Genomic DNA, 19,383 nt, shown 5'->3' on the forward strand with positions numbered 1-19,383 from the left:
TTGACCCCACAGTGGACAACTTAGTGACCTAACAAGACCTTGTCTCAAAAATACAAAAGGGTTAGAAATGGAGCTCAGTGCGAAGGTCTGGAATTAAACCCCCAGTACCAAAAGAAAAAAATAAAAGGAAAAAGCAGAAGGAGGAGAAGAAAGAGAGGAGGAGGTGGTGGTCAGGAGCCCAAATCTTCCCCTCCGCTCCCTTCTCCCAGTTTGACTAGAATAATCACAGAATCAACATTCTATATTTTATTTTAGCTCAAATGATAGCAACACTTAACTTTTTAATCGATATTTTCAAAATGTTCTAATGGAAACATAAAATTTACAAACCAAGTATGATAAATTAAAATTATAATAAATGGTTAAAATTATAATAAATCTACATAAGCCTACCCATATTCTACTCAGGCACTCCAGAAAAGATTTTCAGTATGCTAACCTAACTCCCTTCTGACTTAGAATCAGATACTTAAAGCTGTTTAGAGACTGAATAATATATGTCCTTAAAAAATATTCATCCAGTTTTTTTTAATTAGCTGTTTTGAGAGCGTAGAGAAAAAATTTTGTATTTGATTTTACTGTCACCATGGCATATTTTAATCCAATTTAAATAAATCCAGAGCACTTGCTTTCTGCTCACCATGACACAACTATCACTTTTTAAAACTTAGTTTAGAAAAATAAGTACAGTTCTTTGTTGTTGTTGTTACTAGGAACCGAACTCAGGACCCCACACTTGCCAGACAGACACTGTGCCACTGAGCTACCATCCCTAGTACCAAATAAAATTCTTAAACAACAGATTTAATCGGGAGTTTAAGCAAGTTCTGCAGCACAAGAAAAATGTGAAGTTTTAAATGAATTCAAGAGAGAACAAACTAGATTTAATAAAAAATTGGATTTTCCCAGAGAAAGACCTGTGATCAGAGAATAATGGAAATCATTATTTTTACACTTTGTGTGTTTGGCTCAATCTTTCAAAAAGGGGAAAATGTGTTCATATTTTTCATTTGCATGAAAATATGCATTCACACAGAACCTTCCCATTTTGACAGGCAAAACAGATGGTGATTTCAATTCCATAAAAAGAGTGGGGGTCACTGGAGATTTAGCTCAGCGGCATAAGCACCTGCCTGGCGAACATGAGGTTGCAAGTTCAATTCCTGGTACCAAACAGAGAAAAAAAAAAAAAACTATCAGAAATTTACTAGTGTCAGGGGAATCAATTAAAATGCAAGCAATTAGACGTTAACGAAACAGAATTCTAGGAAGAAAACTAACAGAATTTTAAATGAAATAAATGACTCTAATCTTGAGAAAGTCCTGAATTCTGAGACCAAAAGTGCTCAACCATGAGGAGCTCCCTACACCCCCGGGCAGAGGGACAGGGAATCAACAGTGAAAGACAACAAGCAAGCACATTTCCTGACTTTCCAGGCAATCCTCTGAAGTCTGTGTGGATACCTCCATACTCCAGAACTCTTGTATTCTGCATGCCTGAAAGCTAGCATCACATGGACAATGCCAAGCACTACCTAGGCTCCACTGGAGCATGGCTCCAGCAGCCTGGGAAGGCTGAGCACAATGCAACACATCCCAAGGAACCAATTTCATAGGCAGCCCTACTCAAGGCAGGGTATAGCAACAAGTATGATTTCCTAGGAATATGTATATGTATGCATCTTTGCATCTAATATGCATGATTTATATTCCACTGGTTAGTTCCTATTTCACTGCACAGCATTAAAACTGACAATGTTTCTTAGTGTCCACATAAAACACATTGACTTCCAGGCTCCAAATGACTTTGGCAGCCATAGCTTAGTGGAAAGCAAGAAAAGGTTTTCAATGTTACTCAGATACCTAACTGGATTCTTGAACTTCCTGAGGTTACAATTTCCCAATAAATTGAGAGAGCCAAACAGAAGTATTTGGGAAGAGCAGTACTACATAATAGTGTTCTATAACAGTATTCTAAACCTAAGTAGATAGAAAGGAGAATAAAATGAATCCAAGAAATAGGGAAGGTCTTTGACACATAAGTGGAAATTTTTCATGTTTTTAGGTTTGTGGGTTTTAGGAAAGTCTGGAAAAACAGATTATTACTTAATTCATCAATGTGCTTATGAGGGAAAGGTGTGGTGGAAGTTTTCTCCCACGGCACTAAATTTGGATGAAATGCTCCTATGTGGCCATATGAAAACCTGTCTACTCCTGGGCACAATCCAGTGGCAAAAAAAGTACTTGTATCTGGTACACTACCTTCATTTTTAAACAAATTTCTTTTACTCTAATATTTAGAGCTACTGTCCCTGCCATATAGATTTCTAGGAAGAAAGTTAACACACAATTATGAAACCACAAGAGAGTGGTTGCCACAAAAAAATTATCATAAACTTAGCAGCCTTAAGAAATTGTTATCTTGCAGTTCTGAAAGTCAGCTGTCCAAAATGGGTCTCACAGGGTAAAATCAAGGTGTCACAGGTGCTGCATTTCTTCTAGCAGCTCTGAGAAAATCAGAGTTCTTGTCTTTTCTAGTCTCTGGTGGTCTCCTACATTCCCCGGCCTATAGTCCCTTTCATCTTCAAAGCCAACAACAAACAGCATGAATCTCTCTCTGCTGTCATCTTTCTCTTCTGTCCGCCTCTTCCAATTTTAAGGACCCTTGTGATTAGGTTGAACCACCTGAATATTGCAGGATGCTCTATTTTTAAGGACAGTTGATTAGCAAACTTAATTCCATCTGTGAACTTAATTTCCCTTTTTCATATATCTTTAGATTCTTCAGGTTAGAATTTGATTATCTTGAGGAAGGATGGAAATTGTTCTCTCTACCTCATGAATTATCATCTACTTTTGAATCAGGAAGTATTAGGAACAACATGCCTGGAACTTCATAATGTATTTTGCCCTTCTGAGTGGTCTGAGACTTGGCTTTGAAATGTGGAGGTTAAAGGAAAACAACTTTGATTTAGTGCTAACCAGTGAGTCCTGGTAAACATCTAACAGCCAGCTCTAGTAGAAACAAGGGGAAGTTGATTGTAGTATTTTCCTGATTTCTATAGTGCAAATATTTCTACCAGTTAATTCTATACCACCACTATGAATTAAACTGAGTCCCCCAAAACTTGAAAACTTAATCTATTTTCATGAGCTAGTTTGCAGCAGTTCTAGGTTACCACTAGAGGTATACTGCCACTGTCACTCTCTAGTTCATGGAATGTGAGTTTGACAAAGCACTTCAGTGCTGTCACCAAAGTTTCTGTCATGATTTATGTCAGGGGCCCCGAAGCCTCATGAATTATGGATGGGACCAAATCTAGCATTTGTTACTGGTTCACTGTCTAGAGCTCGGATTGGTGTTGTGAGTGTTTTACCCACCCAGGGGTGGGGGCAGGATATGATGTCAAGGTGGGAAGGAGGTGTGTCGCTCTCTCTTGCTGGTTCATGCCTTGCTGTTTGCAGTGGCCATGAAAGGCTGCCCCACCAAGCCACACTGCCTTGGAGCCAGCCGAATACCGACTGAAAACTCCAAGAACTGTAAGAAATAAACCTTTCCTAACTTTGGGTATCAGGTATTTTGTCTCAAGGACGAGTAAAAAATAACTAAGACAGTCCCCTTGACCTGTAGGATTAAGTACTCCTAAACTCCATGACTTGACTGAATAAGGAAGAAATTGGGTGTCTTTTATGCCATCCTGTTCATGGTAGATACACACACACAAATGTTAGCAGGAACTCAATTACTGTCTACTCACTGTTACCCGCACAATTGGTGACCCATCAGAATGAGACTCATAGTCTCCCAGTGATCCCTCTGCATAAATGGACAGGTGTAGGGTGGGGGAGAGGGTCAACATGACTGCCCATACTAGAAGCTCTTGGTGGCAATAATTGCTTGGCTTCTTCTTGGTTTTGGACTTCCTGGGCAGTAGTCACTTGCCTAAGAAGGAAGGCAGAGTTCTGCAGGCTAGTGTCCATGTGTGTATTTGCTGCACATTCTAAAGAGTAAGTGCCCCATAAGCATAATCATTATTACCTTCTTTGGCCATTTTCACACTGGCAATGTGAAATATGTCACTTCTAGATGGCTAATGTCTCTTTTCTATCTGACGCAAGCTACAAAATAGGCTTACACCGTATTTAGTATGAAAAACAACAGATTTATATGTGACAGGAAGGCTGGGCCACGGTGGCAGAGCACCTCAATCAGAGAAAACAAATCCATGCAAGGCCTGGGGCAAATGGCTTGTTCTTTTGAAAAGCCATTTCCATTAGTTCTCCCCAAACTGTAATGTGCACAGGAATCACAGGGGAGTTTGTTGATTTTGTAGGTCTGAGGAGGGCTCAAGTGTCTGCAGCACTTTGGCACACAGCCCACCCAGGGGCCACCTACTGAATGGGACGGATCTACCAATTACCTGTCTCCTTCTTCCCCATAAATTCATCCCAGTGAGCATTGTGCTTACCATTTTAGAAATGCATATCTAATTAAGATTTCTGTTTTGATTGATTGCTGTATGTCTAGTGCTGTGGCACTAGAGATGAGAAATACTGATGGCAAAGAATAATTTCAGAAAGCAACTTATGAATAGTACATGTTAATGACAACAAAGAAATGAGCTCTAAGCATGACTGATAAACCAGCCAATTATGGGTATTAAATGACAATTTATAAATGATTTTTAGGAGAAAGGCTGCAACACAGTAATTCTTCAGGGTATTTAAGCCTCTTCATTCAGTTCTTGGTGGTTTTCTTATTCCACCTGTAACACAGGCAATGTGTAGAAGACCCTTCTTCTACAATGCAGACCAAGACATGAGCTTATTTTACAGGGATAAATGGCAGGGGGAAAGGAGAGCTAAAGAGTGAGGAATAGAGAAGAATGAGGAGAGAGAAAGAGGTGAATTTTTCTAAAGTCATTGTAATAAAAAGCAATGGAAGTGTAATGGCTAGTCAATTAGAACTGGTGGTCCTAGAAACAAAATTTCTGTATTTTTTTATACCTTCAGTCTTTTCTTATTTTTCCGCAAGTCTAGTCTTATCTCTACTCCCAGAGACTACCTCTCTACAGTAACAGGACGCTCTTAGACTGGAAAGGAAGGTAGCTTTGGATGTGGTGGAGAATGGGAGGAGGAACAAGGGTGGGCAGCAAACACTACAGAGGAGGCTGAGACCGGGTGGGCAGGAGTGTGGATGCGGTCAGAGCACCTGAAGTGTGCATGCATGGAAACGCCACAGTGAAACCCACTAATTTGTACAATGAATATGGAATAATAATTATAATTTTAAATGAAAAGAATGTTGCACTCTTCTGCCCCCTTAAGCAGATGAGTATTTCTAAGAGCTATTTCACAAGCCCTAGAAATTATACTGAAACTAAAACAACTTTGAGGTGCAAAATGGAATAAAACATACTGAAATATAAAGAGTGCTATTTTTTTTCTTTGTTTGTATTGGGCATTGAACCCACAGCCTTTGCATTGAGCTACATCTCAATGTCTTTTTATTTTTTATTTTGAAACAGAGTCTTCCTAAATCTCTTGGTTTAAGCTAAAACTTGTGATCCTCCTGCCTCAGCCTCCCAGAGTGCCAGGATTATAAGCATGCACTCCTTATGCCTATCTACATGTTTTTGTTTTTACTAGTGAGAGAGGCATGCTACATCATATTTACTTGAAAAATGCAATATGTGGGTATAATGCTAACCCTGTATCACTGACATTGTTAATAGCTGTTTTGTCTTCTTCTAACCCATTACATGCACAGTTTGTATGTTGATTGTTTGCCTAAGAGGTGAGACAGTGTGATGGTGACTCAGAGTAGGACCTCTAAAGCCCAGTTATTCTATTACTTGCTTATGGTCCCTTGGTAACTTATCTCCCCTGTGTTACTTACTAGTAAAACTGGATAATCTCTACCTCATCCAATTACTGAGGGAATTAAGTGAGTTAATCTACAAACAACACCTAGAAGATCACTGGCAGATGGCCCTCTGTACTGTTAGCTAATCATGGTCTCTACCTTCTTACCTTCTCTCTCTGGATTGCCTTCATTTTCTGGAGCTCAGCTTCTTCAGTTTCCTTCTTGATTCTTATATATTCTTCTCTTTTTAGCTAAATTTAAGACAAAATAATAGAAGACAAAAAAAAAACAGTTACCATTTTTGTCTGAAATTCTGGAACACAAAATTAGGATGAAAGGCAAGTTATAGTATTGTTTGTGCCATCCCTCACTATGATTATAGGTTGTTCCATCGAGCAACTTAGATCACAGAGAATGGCCAGGCTACCTCCTTTGCTATTAAGTTTCTGTGTTTCTTTCTTCCTGTGTCTGTGTGTATGTCCATCCCCCTCCATCTGGGTGTGTGTGTGTCAGTCTCTCTTTCTCTGATCTACATGTCGGCGGGAGGATTGTGAGTATGCATGCACATGCCTGTGTGTGAGGGGGAAAGGGTGATAATTCTTCCTGATTATAAAATTCATAGTGTTCATTAAAAAAATCACCAGGTACTTAAATCTTTTTTGTATCATTTCCATGAGGTAAGCAAAATTATATTCTTGGAACTAAAATATTCAAAACAGAATAGACTGAAACTACATTAATACATCATTAAGTTAAATCAATGTTTGTGTGAGGGGGGTGTAAATTCCCTTAGTTGTGTTGATAAATATATGACTTAACTAAGGATGTAAGTAATTTCTCTCTTCATTTCACAGTTCCTGGCTTCTTCAGTTCTGAAAGGTGCTCCACTTGAAATCGGTTTAAAGATCTTATGCTTTTGGTAAAGCTACTATATTATTTCATAGTTACTTAACAGTACTGGTACTCAAAATTCTTGTTGAAATTAAACTGAAAGAGATAGATTCTGACCTTTTGCTGGTATTTAGATTGCATCAGTTGGAGCTGTTGCTTCTGCCTGACTTCAGACTCTGACTGACTTCCACCTAATGAAAAAACAAACAAACAAACAAAAAAGCTGTGACAGTAAAACATGAATATTAAGCTGAAATGTCAGCCATCAAGGACTAATTAATACATGACAAATTTACAACATAAATTTAACATTTTTATACCCCTAGAAATAAGAACATAACCAATTATCATCAATAAAACATTAAAGAATGGTAATTGCTTAAAACAGAACAAAACTAGACATAGATGAAGCTATATTTTTTTAAAAAAGGATCCTACTAAGGGTTTCCAATCAGTAGGATTAAAGTTTTCATTTAGACCAAAATTATAACTTGAGGCACACTAAAGTGGAAAAAAAAAAGTACTGCCTGTCTTGAAAGTCTAGAAAATTCCTCCATGACTATTCTTTAACAAATAAAGATAATCAATGATGTCTCAATTGTTTTTTCCCTCAATTTCTATTGTCCTATGTTCAAATAGCAACACTCAGTTAAGTCTTGTTTCCAAAAACATATTTGGTCTTTATAATCAGGTCTTATAAAGTACAACAGGAATATTCTGCCTACTGATTATCAACTCATAAAATTTATTTTTCTGTAGGTTTTCAAGGGGAAAACTATGGATAAAAGAGTATTTGCTTGTCTCTTAAACAAAGATAATCTGGGGTCAGAAATCATCAAAGGTTAACAATCATCTAAGAACTGTTATTTCAGGCTGGGTAGTATGCAGCTTAGTGGAAGAGCGCCTGACACTATATGTCAGATCAGGTTCAATCCCCACCATGGCAAAAAAAAAAAAAAAGGAAAGAAAAGAAATGAAAAAAGCCATTTAGCAATTTCTCAGTGTTTCTGCAGGGTTGGTGTTTATATTAGAAAGATTCCTTTGAAATAATTCTCTGGTGCTGTGACAGATTCACTGTCACAGAACATATATTAAAACAATTTGTATTTGCTGTAGTTTTTATAATTGAACTGATAAAGACACTATAGAGGCTCTTCTTACAAGTTCCAAAAGATATACAGGCTCAGATAGGGCCCATCAGTCACTCTTGTGGAGAGTAAAAAAAAAAAAAAACTGCAAGAAATATTGAAGCTTGTATCTATTGTTTCAAATACTTTCTCTATCACTGACAATTCTTCCAGTATTTTAAGAGGTAGAGAAGTAGGGGAGGACTTGAGGATGAAAAGAAATGGAGAAAGTCATGGATGGCAAGCAGGAAGCAGTTTTATTTAGAATTCATCATTTTAATACATTCTAGAACCTTCTTCCTACTAGCCCTTCCCCCCTTCACATCCAGTCATTCCTAGATACCTCATATATCACAAACTTAAAAATAAGAATCTCGCTCATATTCCACCAATGCTGCAAGATAATAGGCACCCACTGCTCCAAATTCCAAGTATGTTGCTTGCATCCCTACAAGCAGATCTGCAAGGGAACAACTACAAACTGGTTTGCAGAATCTCCACTAGCAGCTATCTTCAGACCGTAAAAGAGGATAGATAGTTAAAAGGGAGATGGAGAGAAAAAATGGCGGCTTGCTAGGGGGCTGGATGGAGAGCCTCTGCGGAGAAATCAGATCAATGGTAGAATTTGACAACATGGAGAGGACCAGACGATTGGATAACGATTCTTATTAACCAAGGCGGTAACTGAAGGGAAAGATAAAACTAGGAAGAGGAAGGAAAAGCACAGGTGGAGAACTGAAACCCAACACGCTCACTGAAACCCATTCTGTGCTGTACTAGGCACACCCAGATGATCCAAAGTCACGCTGAGACTGCAGCTGCCAATAACAGGAGTCAACGAATTCCGGGCCCTTAATGGGAGGACGCAGCACAGTAAGCAGTGGATCCAAGGGGAAGAGCTTTATTGGCTCTCGGTGAGTGCTGGAAATTGGGACCCGGGGCCCTGCAAACCAGCCGGAGCCACCTGGCCACACCAGAGGAGACAGCGAGAGGACCATACACCTGGGCGCTGAAGCCAGGCACTGCACAGTTTTCTGACCAATCCACAATGTGCTGAGAATGCAGTGAAGACACGCAGTGCAGTGTGGAGTAGACCCAAAAGGAAGAACTGCATTGATTCCCAGTGACTGCTAGGGATTGGGTCCCGTGGCTGCTGTCGCTGGCTGGGGGACATCTTGGAGTTGGGCAGAGCCTGGCACTGCAGTGCTGTCAGTCGGCCACCCCTGGCATAGAAAGGACTGGTGGAGAACATCTTGCAGTTGGGCAGAGCCCGGCGCCGCAGTGATGTCAGTCAGCTACCCCTGGCACAGAGAGAACTGGCATGATCTGCTGGGGCTAAGTTACACCTCTGGTTGGGACCCAATAAGCAAGTATAAAACTGTCCTGACTCTGTGACATCCACAAGGTACAGCCTAACTTGTGGATTGACTGGCATAGAGGCTGGAGGCTAGCCTGTACAGTCCCTGCATCCCTGCGTGTACCTCAGATAACAGCAAATTGGGGAGGGCAGCAAAACCCCAGTCAGCACACTTCGGAAAGACCCTAAGCAATACGGTGAGGGCCAGAGACCCCCAGGACACACCTGTCTGAAAGAAACCAGAAACCTGATAAGAGAAGGAAATAAAAAAAAAAAAAAACCTCCAGCTGCTGAACCTGGGAAAATAAGCCCAGGAGAAGTAAATACAGAAGAGAACCAGTGCAGTAACCATCCAATACTAGACAGAGCATCAGTGGACATAAAGAAATACCTTCATGACCTCATAGATGAATTTAAAACTGTACTTCTGATCCAAGTGAGGCAAGATTTAAAAAGATTAATTAAAGAAATGATAAGTCCCTCCCAAGAGAACACAAATAGAAGAATGGAGGAACTCAGAAAAGAAAGAGAAACCTTTGATGAAGAATATAAACAAAATCTAGAATACATGAAACAGATTCAAAGAGATTACCAGGAAACTAAAAACTCCATTGAAAACTGGCAAAATGCCTTGAAAGAAACTAAAGTCAGCCTTTTTAAACTTGAAGAAAGATTTATGATATATGATTGCAAAAGAAAAGATCTCTTAAAAATAACGAGGAAGCAGAAAGAAACAATTCAAAGGCTAGAAGACGACAAAAGGATACATAACTTAAGAATAAAACATGTGAACGAAGAAGCAGGAGTAACCAAAAATGAACTACAAAGACCATCCATAGATATAATTAAGGAAAACTTCCCAAGCATAGGAAAAAGAAATCATATCCAAATAAATGAGGCATACAGAACTCCAGCCACCTAAAACCAAAACAAATCTACACCCAGACATATAATAATCAAGATTCCAGAAATCCACCAAAAGAACAGAGTATTAAAAGCAGCCAGGGAAAAGAAGCAGATTACCTACAATGGAAAAATTATCAAAATAACAAAAGACTTATCAACACAAACTCTCAAATTGAAAAGAGCCTGGGAGGAAACAGTCCAAGCCCTGAAAGAAAATAATCCACATCCAACACTGATGTACCCAGAAAACTCTGTCTCAAAATTAATGGAGAAATAAGATGTTTCCAAGACAAGGAAGAACTGTGGGAATTCATGACCACCAACCCAATCCTACAAAAAATACTGAAGAACATTCCAGAGAGAGGAAAAAATACCAGGATCCCAGCAACAGTGGCAGAGAGGCCTCAAAGAATGGGGCAGACAGTGGAATGAAGGAGTAAAGTAGATAAATTATAGCAGAAAAATAGAATACCAGACATGAGGCAGAGACGGTAAACTATAATCTATAATATAGATAGCCTTGATACACTAAAATAAAATAAAAAATAAAAAAAGAAACAGGCAGAGTAGATTAGAAGGCAGGTTCCATCGAGATGCTATGAATAGGAAATACACTCAACCCGAAAGAGGGTCAATAAACTGAAAGTCAAAGATGAGAAAGCAATGCTATATGTGACAGGAATCCAGAAAGAAATAGGGACAACTCATCCAGCAGCCACAGATAGATTGGAAAGCTTTGACACTGGGGCAGTGTAGAACTACACAGCTGGAAGGAAGGAAAACACTACCAAGCTCAGGGGTAAAAAGGTTCAGCAACACTCAGATAGACCATAGGCTGGCCTCCTAATCTAAAAACTAAAGGGGCTAGTGAGACCCAAAACATTCAAAGCATCCTAAGAAGGGAAAAGGTGAAAAATAGCCTAAAAAAGGAAGGCAGAGGTCATTGTTAATAGTGTATCAGGATTTAAAAGTCACAGTAGTCTTATCGCTCTGTTTAGTTTGATTTTATTTATTCTGGTCTGTCCACTCATATCAGATTTGAGGGCACAGACATCTAACCCAAAAATAGCAGGTTATACCATGGTAACTATCCTTAATTTCCTATAAACTTAAACTGAAACCCTGTATTAGTTATATTGTCTTACTATGACTGATCTTATTTGAATCTGGTTTGTTAGATTGCAGATTTGCCTTGGCTGATTTTATTCAAATTTGGTATGCTTGATAGTATCAAGTCTAAGAGTAGATGCAACTACTCTGAAGATGACAAGATGTAAAAGATATCCATACCAGTTTTGATTATTAACCGCTTTCAAGTCTTATAATGTATTCTAAGTTGTGTTTTTATAAAAATAGCTATGTAATACTATGCTTAACTATATTAAGCTTGATGATGTGGACAAGTCTATTTAAAATAACAAGAGAAAGCAACTACTAGATCACCAAATATTGTGGTCTTATGTGTCTTTTTCATTGCATGTTTTTCTAGAATTTGTTTTGTTGTCTTGTTATGATCTGTTTTTCCCTATAATACAGAGAAGATAGATATACATGTATAAATTCACACATGGGAAGAATTTTTTAAACTATTTATGGGAACAGATTATATAATGTATGATGTAATGAACAGATACTCTGAAGAAGAGACACTAAGAAACCCAGTGTTAATTCTGTAACATTATGATATAAAATCTAGCAATACTATTATTCACTGTTCAGAGCGATATTAGTCTAGTCTCTTAAGTTCAATTTCAGTATACGTAAAGGTAAGAACAGTTACTGCGAAGAGAATGAGAGACATTATGGTAGTCATTACTTACTTCTCCAATGTCAGGTCTTGAAGACCTAAAAAGCCTTCACCATCCAGTAATGATTTAATTATATAATATGCAGTATGTATTCAATGTGTGTGAAGATGGGGACAACTATTTGGAAGAAAAACTAGAGACAATAAGATAGTCAGTGAAGATCTCCAGTGGACTTGCTTTGAAATCCTCATTTCTTTAAATTGTTTCTTTATGAACTGTTTTGTTCTGTTTTGATATGTTTAATCTTACCCTCTTTAAGATAAAAAACAAGTGTGTAGGACTGATAACCATATTACTAAGTTTTTGTTGGATCATTGAGCAGAACTGTTGGCAGTGTCACTATTTGAATGTCACTTTGTATGCTTTAATTTGGTAACCTGAACAACTATTTCTAAGATGACAATATGTAACTTATCAACTAGTGATTTCTTACTGTTTATTTTTCTGTATTATTTTTTTCTCCATGTTTGTTTTTGTTTTTATCTTTTTCTCTTTAAATAAAAAAAATTTTTTTTAAAAGGGAGATAGAAACCTGAGGAGCTATGTCTGAGTTCCTACTCCTCTGTGTATTTGATAAAGGAAAAAAATATCCACTTCAAGCTGAGCAAGAGTGGTTTAACAAAGATCATGTGAAGACCTTAACCTGAATTCCTAAGAGTATGAAAAATTCACAGAAAAATCAGAGCTTAAAGGCAACAAAGCTGTTGTTAGTTGGCTGCTCAGATATGTCTTCAAAAAGAGGTGATCGCATTGAAAATGGCCTGTGTTCCCAGAGTCAGCAGTAAGAAAAGATGCATCAGCATTTCTTATGTGATCTTATGAGAGAAAATGCCAACCTAAAATCACCTTAGAGGAACTCATTGTCTTACCAACTTTCTTATTGCTGGGACAACATACCTGACACTCACAGTTAAAGGAAAAAGGATTTAATTTGTCTCACAGACTCTAGAAGCTTCAGCTCATAGCCAGGTAGCTCCAAGGCAGGATGGAGGAGAATCATCTCATGGCATGGTAAGCAGGAAGCAAGGAACCATCAAGGGAAGAGGAGAGAGGTATATATACATCCTTCCAGGTCACACTCACAGTGACTCATGTCTTCCCACAAGGCTTCACCTCCCAGCATCACACTCCAGGCATCAGTGAACTAATCCAGTATCATATATCCATCATCTAGCTACCTCCCAAAGCCACATCTATGAGTGCATGAGGCTTTGGGGGGACATCTAGACATTAGCGTAACATTCAGCTATGGGCACCATCTATGAAACAACAGACTCCACACACAGTCTAGCAAGAGCCAAAGCAGTGCCGACAGAAGAGTCTATCGTCTCTATGAAGGAAATCAAGCAAGGGACAGATGGTAGGTAGGGAAGGACCCTGAAAAACTCAGATAATCTCAGGAGGGAGAGAGCAGTCACCACAGCATGACAGCATGTACCCAACACTACTGTTTTATTCACCTCTAAGCCGTTGACCCTGAAGGAGTCAAACACAAGTCCAGGAACATCAACCATGCTTGTTAGCTTCCTCCCTGAAACAATGCTGTACTGAATTAGGGGAGCCTTAATCTTTAGTAACAGAGTTAGTTCTGACCAGTATTTATGACTGAACTTTATTGAAATGAGACTGCATTATGCCTAGAACTAGGTAGGTACTATTATTTGAGAAAAACCAAAAAAGTCTAATCTTCCACAGCATTCAAAGGACATGGCAAAGACTGGCTCCCCACAGCTGGTTTGAGGAACATGATTTGATGGCACCCCTCAAGTCTGGTTTATTCAGCACCAAAGTGATATGAGCTTAACCTCTTCCATGAAATACAGTAATACCTCAGCTTAGAAACTTCTGTTCAGTTCAAGAATAAAAGTATTCACAAAATTTTGCTTCTGTTTGTGAACCCTACACTGGGTGACAAACATGAATGTGATCACCTTCCCCCAAATTGTGGAACAGACTACATTAAGTTTGTAAACCAAAGTACCACTGTACTATGTATGTCCATGATGATACTATTACTTTCATTCATCAAGTGACTTCCAAATTTGCTAGTTTTTACCTATGTCCATGTCAGGGGAGGGGGTTCTTTAAGACTTTCATGACAGTAAGTGGCTTCTTGAATGAAAATAATGCTTATATTAACTAGATCTACAGAAACTATGTCCAGCATTTTAAATTGTCAATTGCTGCTGGTAAAGAAAAAAGAAAGAAAATTAAAGACTCCCATTAGGTGACATCCCCCTAAATGATTCAAACACCACAGAGATGACCCCGATCATTCATCACATTACCACCACCCATCCTAGTGGCCCAAAGGTCTCCGCAGAGTAAAACCCAGGTGACATTTGTCTTTATACCCACCATTGGGTTCTCTTCTCGCTTTTAGAATTAGCTCTCCTTCTATTTCCTTCACAGTAGCATTTAACTGCCATGACTGATATGCTGTGATAGTCTCCCCCTCATCCCAACAGGTGCTGATGGGGTATATATCCAGCACCCCAGGTAAGCATTGTTCAGAGCTGATCATCTAAGAAGCTCTAAATCAGTGTTTGTGAGCCTTTTAGAGTTTTCAACAATAACAAACAAGCCCATAGTGGTATGTGTGCCACTGTTCTAAATTATTAGATAATTAACCTGCCACATTATTCCCACATGACTGTGGCTTCATACATTTGCTACTTGTAGGAAGCAAGAGACAACAATGTACCTGCACACTTAAATGTTTCCATGTTAAATACATTCCATCTCAAGCAGTGAGTGATATTTCAAGCAGTGACAACCACTGACTGCCTCTAGTATACAAAGAAAGGCATATACAGGTGCCTACAGGATCTGAGGTGGGACTTGCCTTCCTCATTCAGGCAACTGATTTATTGCTTACCCAGCCGTTTTGGCAAGAGATAAACTGGTTTAGCTCTGTTCTGTTCCTTCCACTTCTCCAAGCTGGCCAGCTCTTGCTCGGCAACTAAATAAGTGAGAAACAAAATCATCAAGTATTAGAATGTGGAAAGAAAATGGATCACTTTAAAGCACACACAAAAAATAAAATCATCAGAGGACAGTTAACTACATGCTAGCATAAGCAGACAAGATGTCCAGGAAAATAAGGTACTGTACCCATACTATTCTAAGTGTCGACACAGAGAGTTCAAAGTTGAGAAACAATCTGATCTCCTAATAACAAAAAGGAATATAGTTTTATCTCCCATTTAGACATTCTTAAAACTCTATATCAAGTTAATTTTAAAGGTTTCCTATTGTGCAAAACTACAATATTCCTGACAGTGGGAATTCACACATGTAATCATTCTGAGAATTCTGATGCTCCTATTGACTTTATTTCAAATGCTCCCCAATTTCACCTCAGATACAAGGAATGAGGGCTCTGCACTTTTGAGTGTGCACCCCTGTTCTGGTTCTGGCTTTTGGGACTAGGCAGAGTCTGCTAAGAAGCTAGGCTCAATGCCCAGATATTAACTCTTCACAGCAGGGGGCACCAAGGAGATGCTATCTCTGTTATCAGCAAATGCCCTCATCTCCAGGTTAGACTTGATTGTTCCAAATGTCTAATTATAAACTATTTTAATTATGAAGGTAAAAGGATTCTGAAATATCTCAAAACCCAGACTACACAAATTCCAGGTAAGTATAACAAAAGCTGGTAAGATGCCACAACTTTTGGGGTTCTGTTGGTCAAATACCTGCAGCTGCCATAATCACTGAAGCTATCTGTCATATTCTAAAGTGATCTACTCTCCCACAAGGGGGCTATCTACCTGGAAACACCACCCTTTAGATGGTGGCTTTGCTTAAAGCCCATAGGTTTATCATCAGTTACAAAATTATACTTTCTGCAAAAGATGCAGTAAGCCAAAGCACAGAATGTCAGTACTACTGCAGCTAGACCTGAACTAAATGAACCTTACCTCTTTCTGCAACTCTAAAAGATAATGTCATAACTTTAGATGGTAGTATTTATATATACTATACTTCCTCTATACATATTATACACACACTAAGTATAAGGAGCACAAAAAAGAGTCAAATGGTCCTTGCCCTTAAAGACCTTATAACCTAGGGAATAAAACTAAATTACACAAATAATAACAGTGAAGGATAAACTGACAATTTCAAAATTATGAGGGCTCAGATGTTGTGGAAAAATTCCACTGAGGAGAGATGAGACAAAGAAAGGTGCAAATTATTTCATGATTATTTTGTACAACATTTGTCTGTTTTATAAGAATTCATACTGCCATTAAAATATAGCAATCAGCTGAAATGTAAAGGGATGAGACTAGTCTATGGGCAATGAGGTTTTTTTAATTCAACAAAAATCTAAGACTTACAATCATGTCATGAGTTCTGTTACTAACGTGGAGGAACAAATTTATAAAATGCTAATGAGAGAATAATTTTTATCATTTTATTTATTATTACATGAGTGTAGTACATGTTTATATTCCTTGTAAGAAGTTGGAACATGTACATACCACATCCTAATTGCTTTTCCATCCTTTTCTATTCCCTACCTCTCCTCTCCACCCTTCTCTAGGTCCCTTTCCCTTCCCTGTGCATCCTTCCCTAGATGCCTTTCTTTTTTTTGTTCATGTAGATAATGTTTATAGTTCTTGTGTAGAGTTGGTACATGTGCATAACACATCTCAGTTTCTCTTTTTATCCCTTATCCCTTTCCCTCTATCTCGTGATGCCCTGCCCCTCTGAGTATGACCTATCCCCCTGCTTCCTATGATAAAGTATATTAAAAGCCACTATAGTTTAAAAAGAAAGATTTTGGTGAGATCTGGTAAATTTATGTCAATCGAAATGAAAACACTTCAGGCTAAAACAAACCAATTTAAAAGAACATGAGAATCATTCTGAATATTACATAAGCAAATATACATACTCCTTTGGATCTGATGTCTCCGAGTTTCATTCGGTGCTATCAAGGTATATGCACCTGTGCTAGAATGAACAGAAAAAGTCACTATTAACTGAGAAATCACTAGTGTATGTAGGTCACCAGCATCTTTTCTCTAATACATTATGTGATTAGAATAATCATATTGGTACCATAGAAAATAATCTTAAGATCCAATCTAGCCATCAATGTAAGACAGACATGATCAAATATATACATAGAAAGCTTTGGATGAGGTGACAGGCTCTTTATAGAACTGCTTCATCACTGGTTCTTGCACCTCTAGGTGGCTGTTGTGGGTAAATCCCTTTAAGATTGCCCTTCTTGGGGCTGGGGATTTAGCTCAGCGGCATAAGCACCCGCCTTGCAAGCAGGCGGTCATGAATTCGATCCCTGGTACCAATAAAAAAAGAAAAAAAATGTAAAAAAAAAAAAGATTGCCCTTCTTTTCCATGTGACCCATATTGGGAAAATAGGAAACACAGGTGGGTATTGCATTGCAGCTATAGTACTTCCTCATGATGAGCCATCTGAGTAGCCAACTGGCCGTAATCCTATAATTTTTATAAAGCTGGGACTACTGAGTTCCTTAGTCTCCCAAAGATATTACAGGTTGAACATAATCAGAAACTCAGACAAGTAAGGGGTCCTTCAAATGGCTGAAGAAAGAGCTAATTTAAGCATCTCAACACTTGAGGCAGCAAGAAACTATTAAAATATTGTAAGCTGTTGAGGACAGAAATTATGCTTCCTTGCCATGTGTTCCAGGTCTTGTGCCTGGCACAAAGTAGCTACATGATGAAATGTGGGCTAAACTGAAATAAAACTATGCCACAGATCCAGTCAGTGAGTTTGGCTGGGGGTAGCTCTTCTTTAAGCTGAGGCATCTGGTCCCACAAAAGCGTGAATACTTTGTAGAGCAAAATATAGCACAGCAACAGACTATAACACCCATACAGGTACAATTTTAGGGAAAATACTGTGAATAAACACAACCAGTTTATAACTGTAGAATTTTGTAGGAAGAAAAAAATAAAGAATAGAAACCCAGAAGTCTCTCCGATCTGTAATGTACAAATTTCACAGGGCATATTTACCAATCCTGAACAGTAGAGGCCCAAAGTGTTGAAGAGCAGAAGCCATTTCTTTCCTAGCTCATTATTTCTCCAGCAGCCAGCCTTCAGCCAGCTTCAGACTGGGCTTCAGTTTTAGACTTGTAAATGTGAGGTGTGCATCTACTTTTGCATGCAAATGGGGCTGCTGGATGCCCAATTACCTCAGGTATATCAGGAGACCTTGCTTGTGTAGCCTAGCATACATACAACTTTATGAATACAAAATTAGGAAACTGACACTGTAAATTAATCCCTTATCCATTACATATTCTTTGTTCACCATAAGATTTCACTTTTCAGTTGCCAGTAATGTTAGGAGTTTGGGGCTGCGATTCTATGGCTATTCTGTGGCAGTGCCTGGAAATAAATACTATGTAATGGTGAGCCATTCTATAGAGCCTTGAAGCTAGCTGAAGCATGAGAAAATGGATTTCAGTGCCACCCATAAAATTGCTGCTTGCTCTTTAGAGTCTGCTAGGGCCGTGGTGCAGTTTCTTACTCACTATAACAGGAATTTGCCTGTCCTCCAGATAAGCAGCCCTTCACCTGTATCATGCATCACCAGGAGGGCAGACTTGTTAATGTAAGCTCCTGATTTAGTAGCTCTGGACCAAAATTCAATAACATATATTTTTAACAAGTTCTCAAGTGATGCTGATATTTGTGATCTGGTACCACACTTGAAGAATCATTGCTGTAGATCAGTCACGCTATGTGCTGTAGTTCAAATATGGTTTGTGCTCACCACAACTCATATGGGGGGTTGGTCCCCAATGAAATATTGTTGAGAAATGGGTGGGCCTGTAAGAGGCATTGTGGGCTATGGGAGCACCATGCTCAGAAGGAACTGATGCCCACCTCACAGGACTGGACTTGTTGAGTGTGTTATAAAGGTGAAGTCAACCACATGCTTGGCCTTTTGCACGTCTGTTTCTCTTTCCACTTCTGCACTATGTTACGATACAACCCAGGGGCCTGTTTGAACTTTCCTGCCACTAGAATCATGAGCCAAAAAACTCTACTTCTTTTTAAAAGCATTACCCTAAATCATGTTATATATTCTGTTATAGCAACCCAAAGGCACATTATCTTAGGATATGTTGGCTAAGAGGAAACTTAGGAGTTCATAAATGTTTGATAAAGACATAGGTTAAATCATGTACCAAATATCACTAGGTTAATTAAGCAAAAGGGCTGAGACTCAAACTCAGGTCTTTTGATATAAGTCAGTTAACTGTCTGCAGCTAACTCCTCGACTCTCTACAGAAAGTATGATTGTCTCTTGACTACAGTCCTTTGATAAGACTTCTAAGCAATGCAATGGCTTAACTGAGCACCTATTAAGGACTTACTATGTTAGGACCTTAGGGATGTGAAAGAAGATACCAAAAT

General features: G+C 38.7%; 1 protein-coding gene across 4 annotated transcripts in view; it reads right to left on the reverse strand.

Moving 5' to 3' along the window:
- The window catches only part of Epsti1 (epithelial stromal interaction 1), a 102,340-nt gene that overhangs the window by 65,313 nt on the left and 17,644 nt on the right, over positions 1-19,383 (reverse strand). For 3 of the 4 annotated variants that reach the window (XM_013140826.3, XM_013140827.3, XM_063232729.1), the window contains exons 3-6: positions 16,862-16,920; positions 14,834-14,917; positions 6,875-6,948; positions 6,034-6,117 (exon numbers count right to left, since the gene is read on the reverse strand). In XM_013140826.3, coding sequence (XP_012996280.1) covers positions 6,034-6,117; positions 6,875-6,948; positions 14,834-14,917; positions 16,862-16,920 — 301 coding nt within the window. Of the gene's footprint in view, positions 1-3,974; positions 4,767-6,033; positions 6,118-6,874; positions 6,949-14,833; positions 14,918-16,861; positions 16,921-19,383 lie in introns of those variants that run through there. The other variant, XM_063232730.1, reaches the window with a different exon arrangement.

The sequence above is a fragment of the Cavia porcellus genome, unplaced genomic scaffold (assembly GCF_034190915.1).
Source record: "Cavia porcellus strain 051 isolate PalLab524CR breed Dunkin Hartley unplaced genomic scaffold, mCavPor4.1 scaffold_21, whole genome shotgun sequence".
Taxonomy (NCBI): Eukaryota; Metazoa; Chordata; class Mammalia; order Rodentia; family Caviidae; genus Cavia; species Cavia porcellus.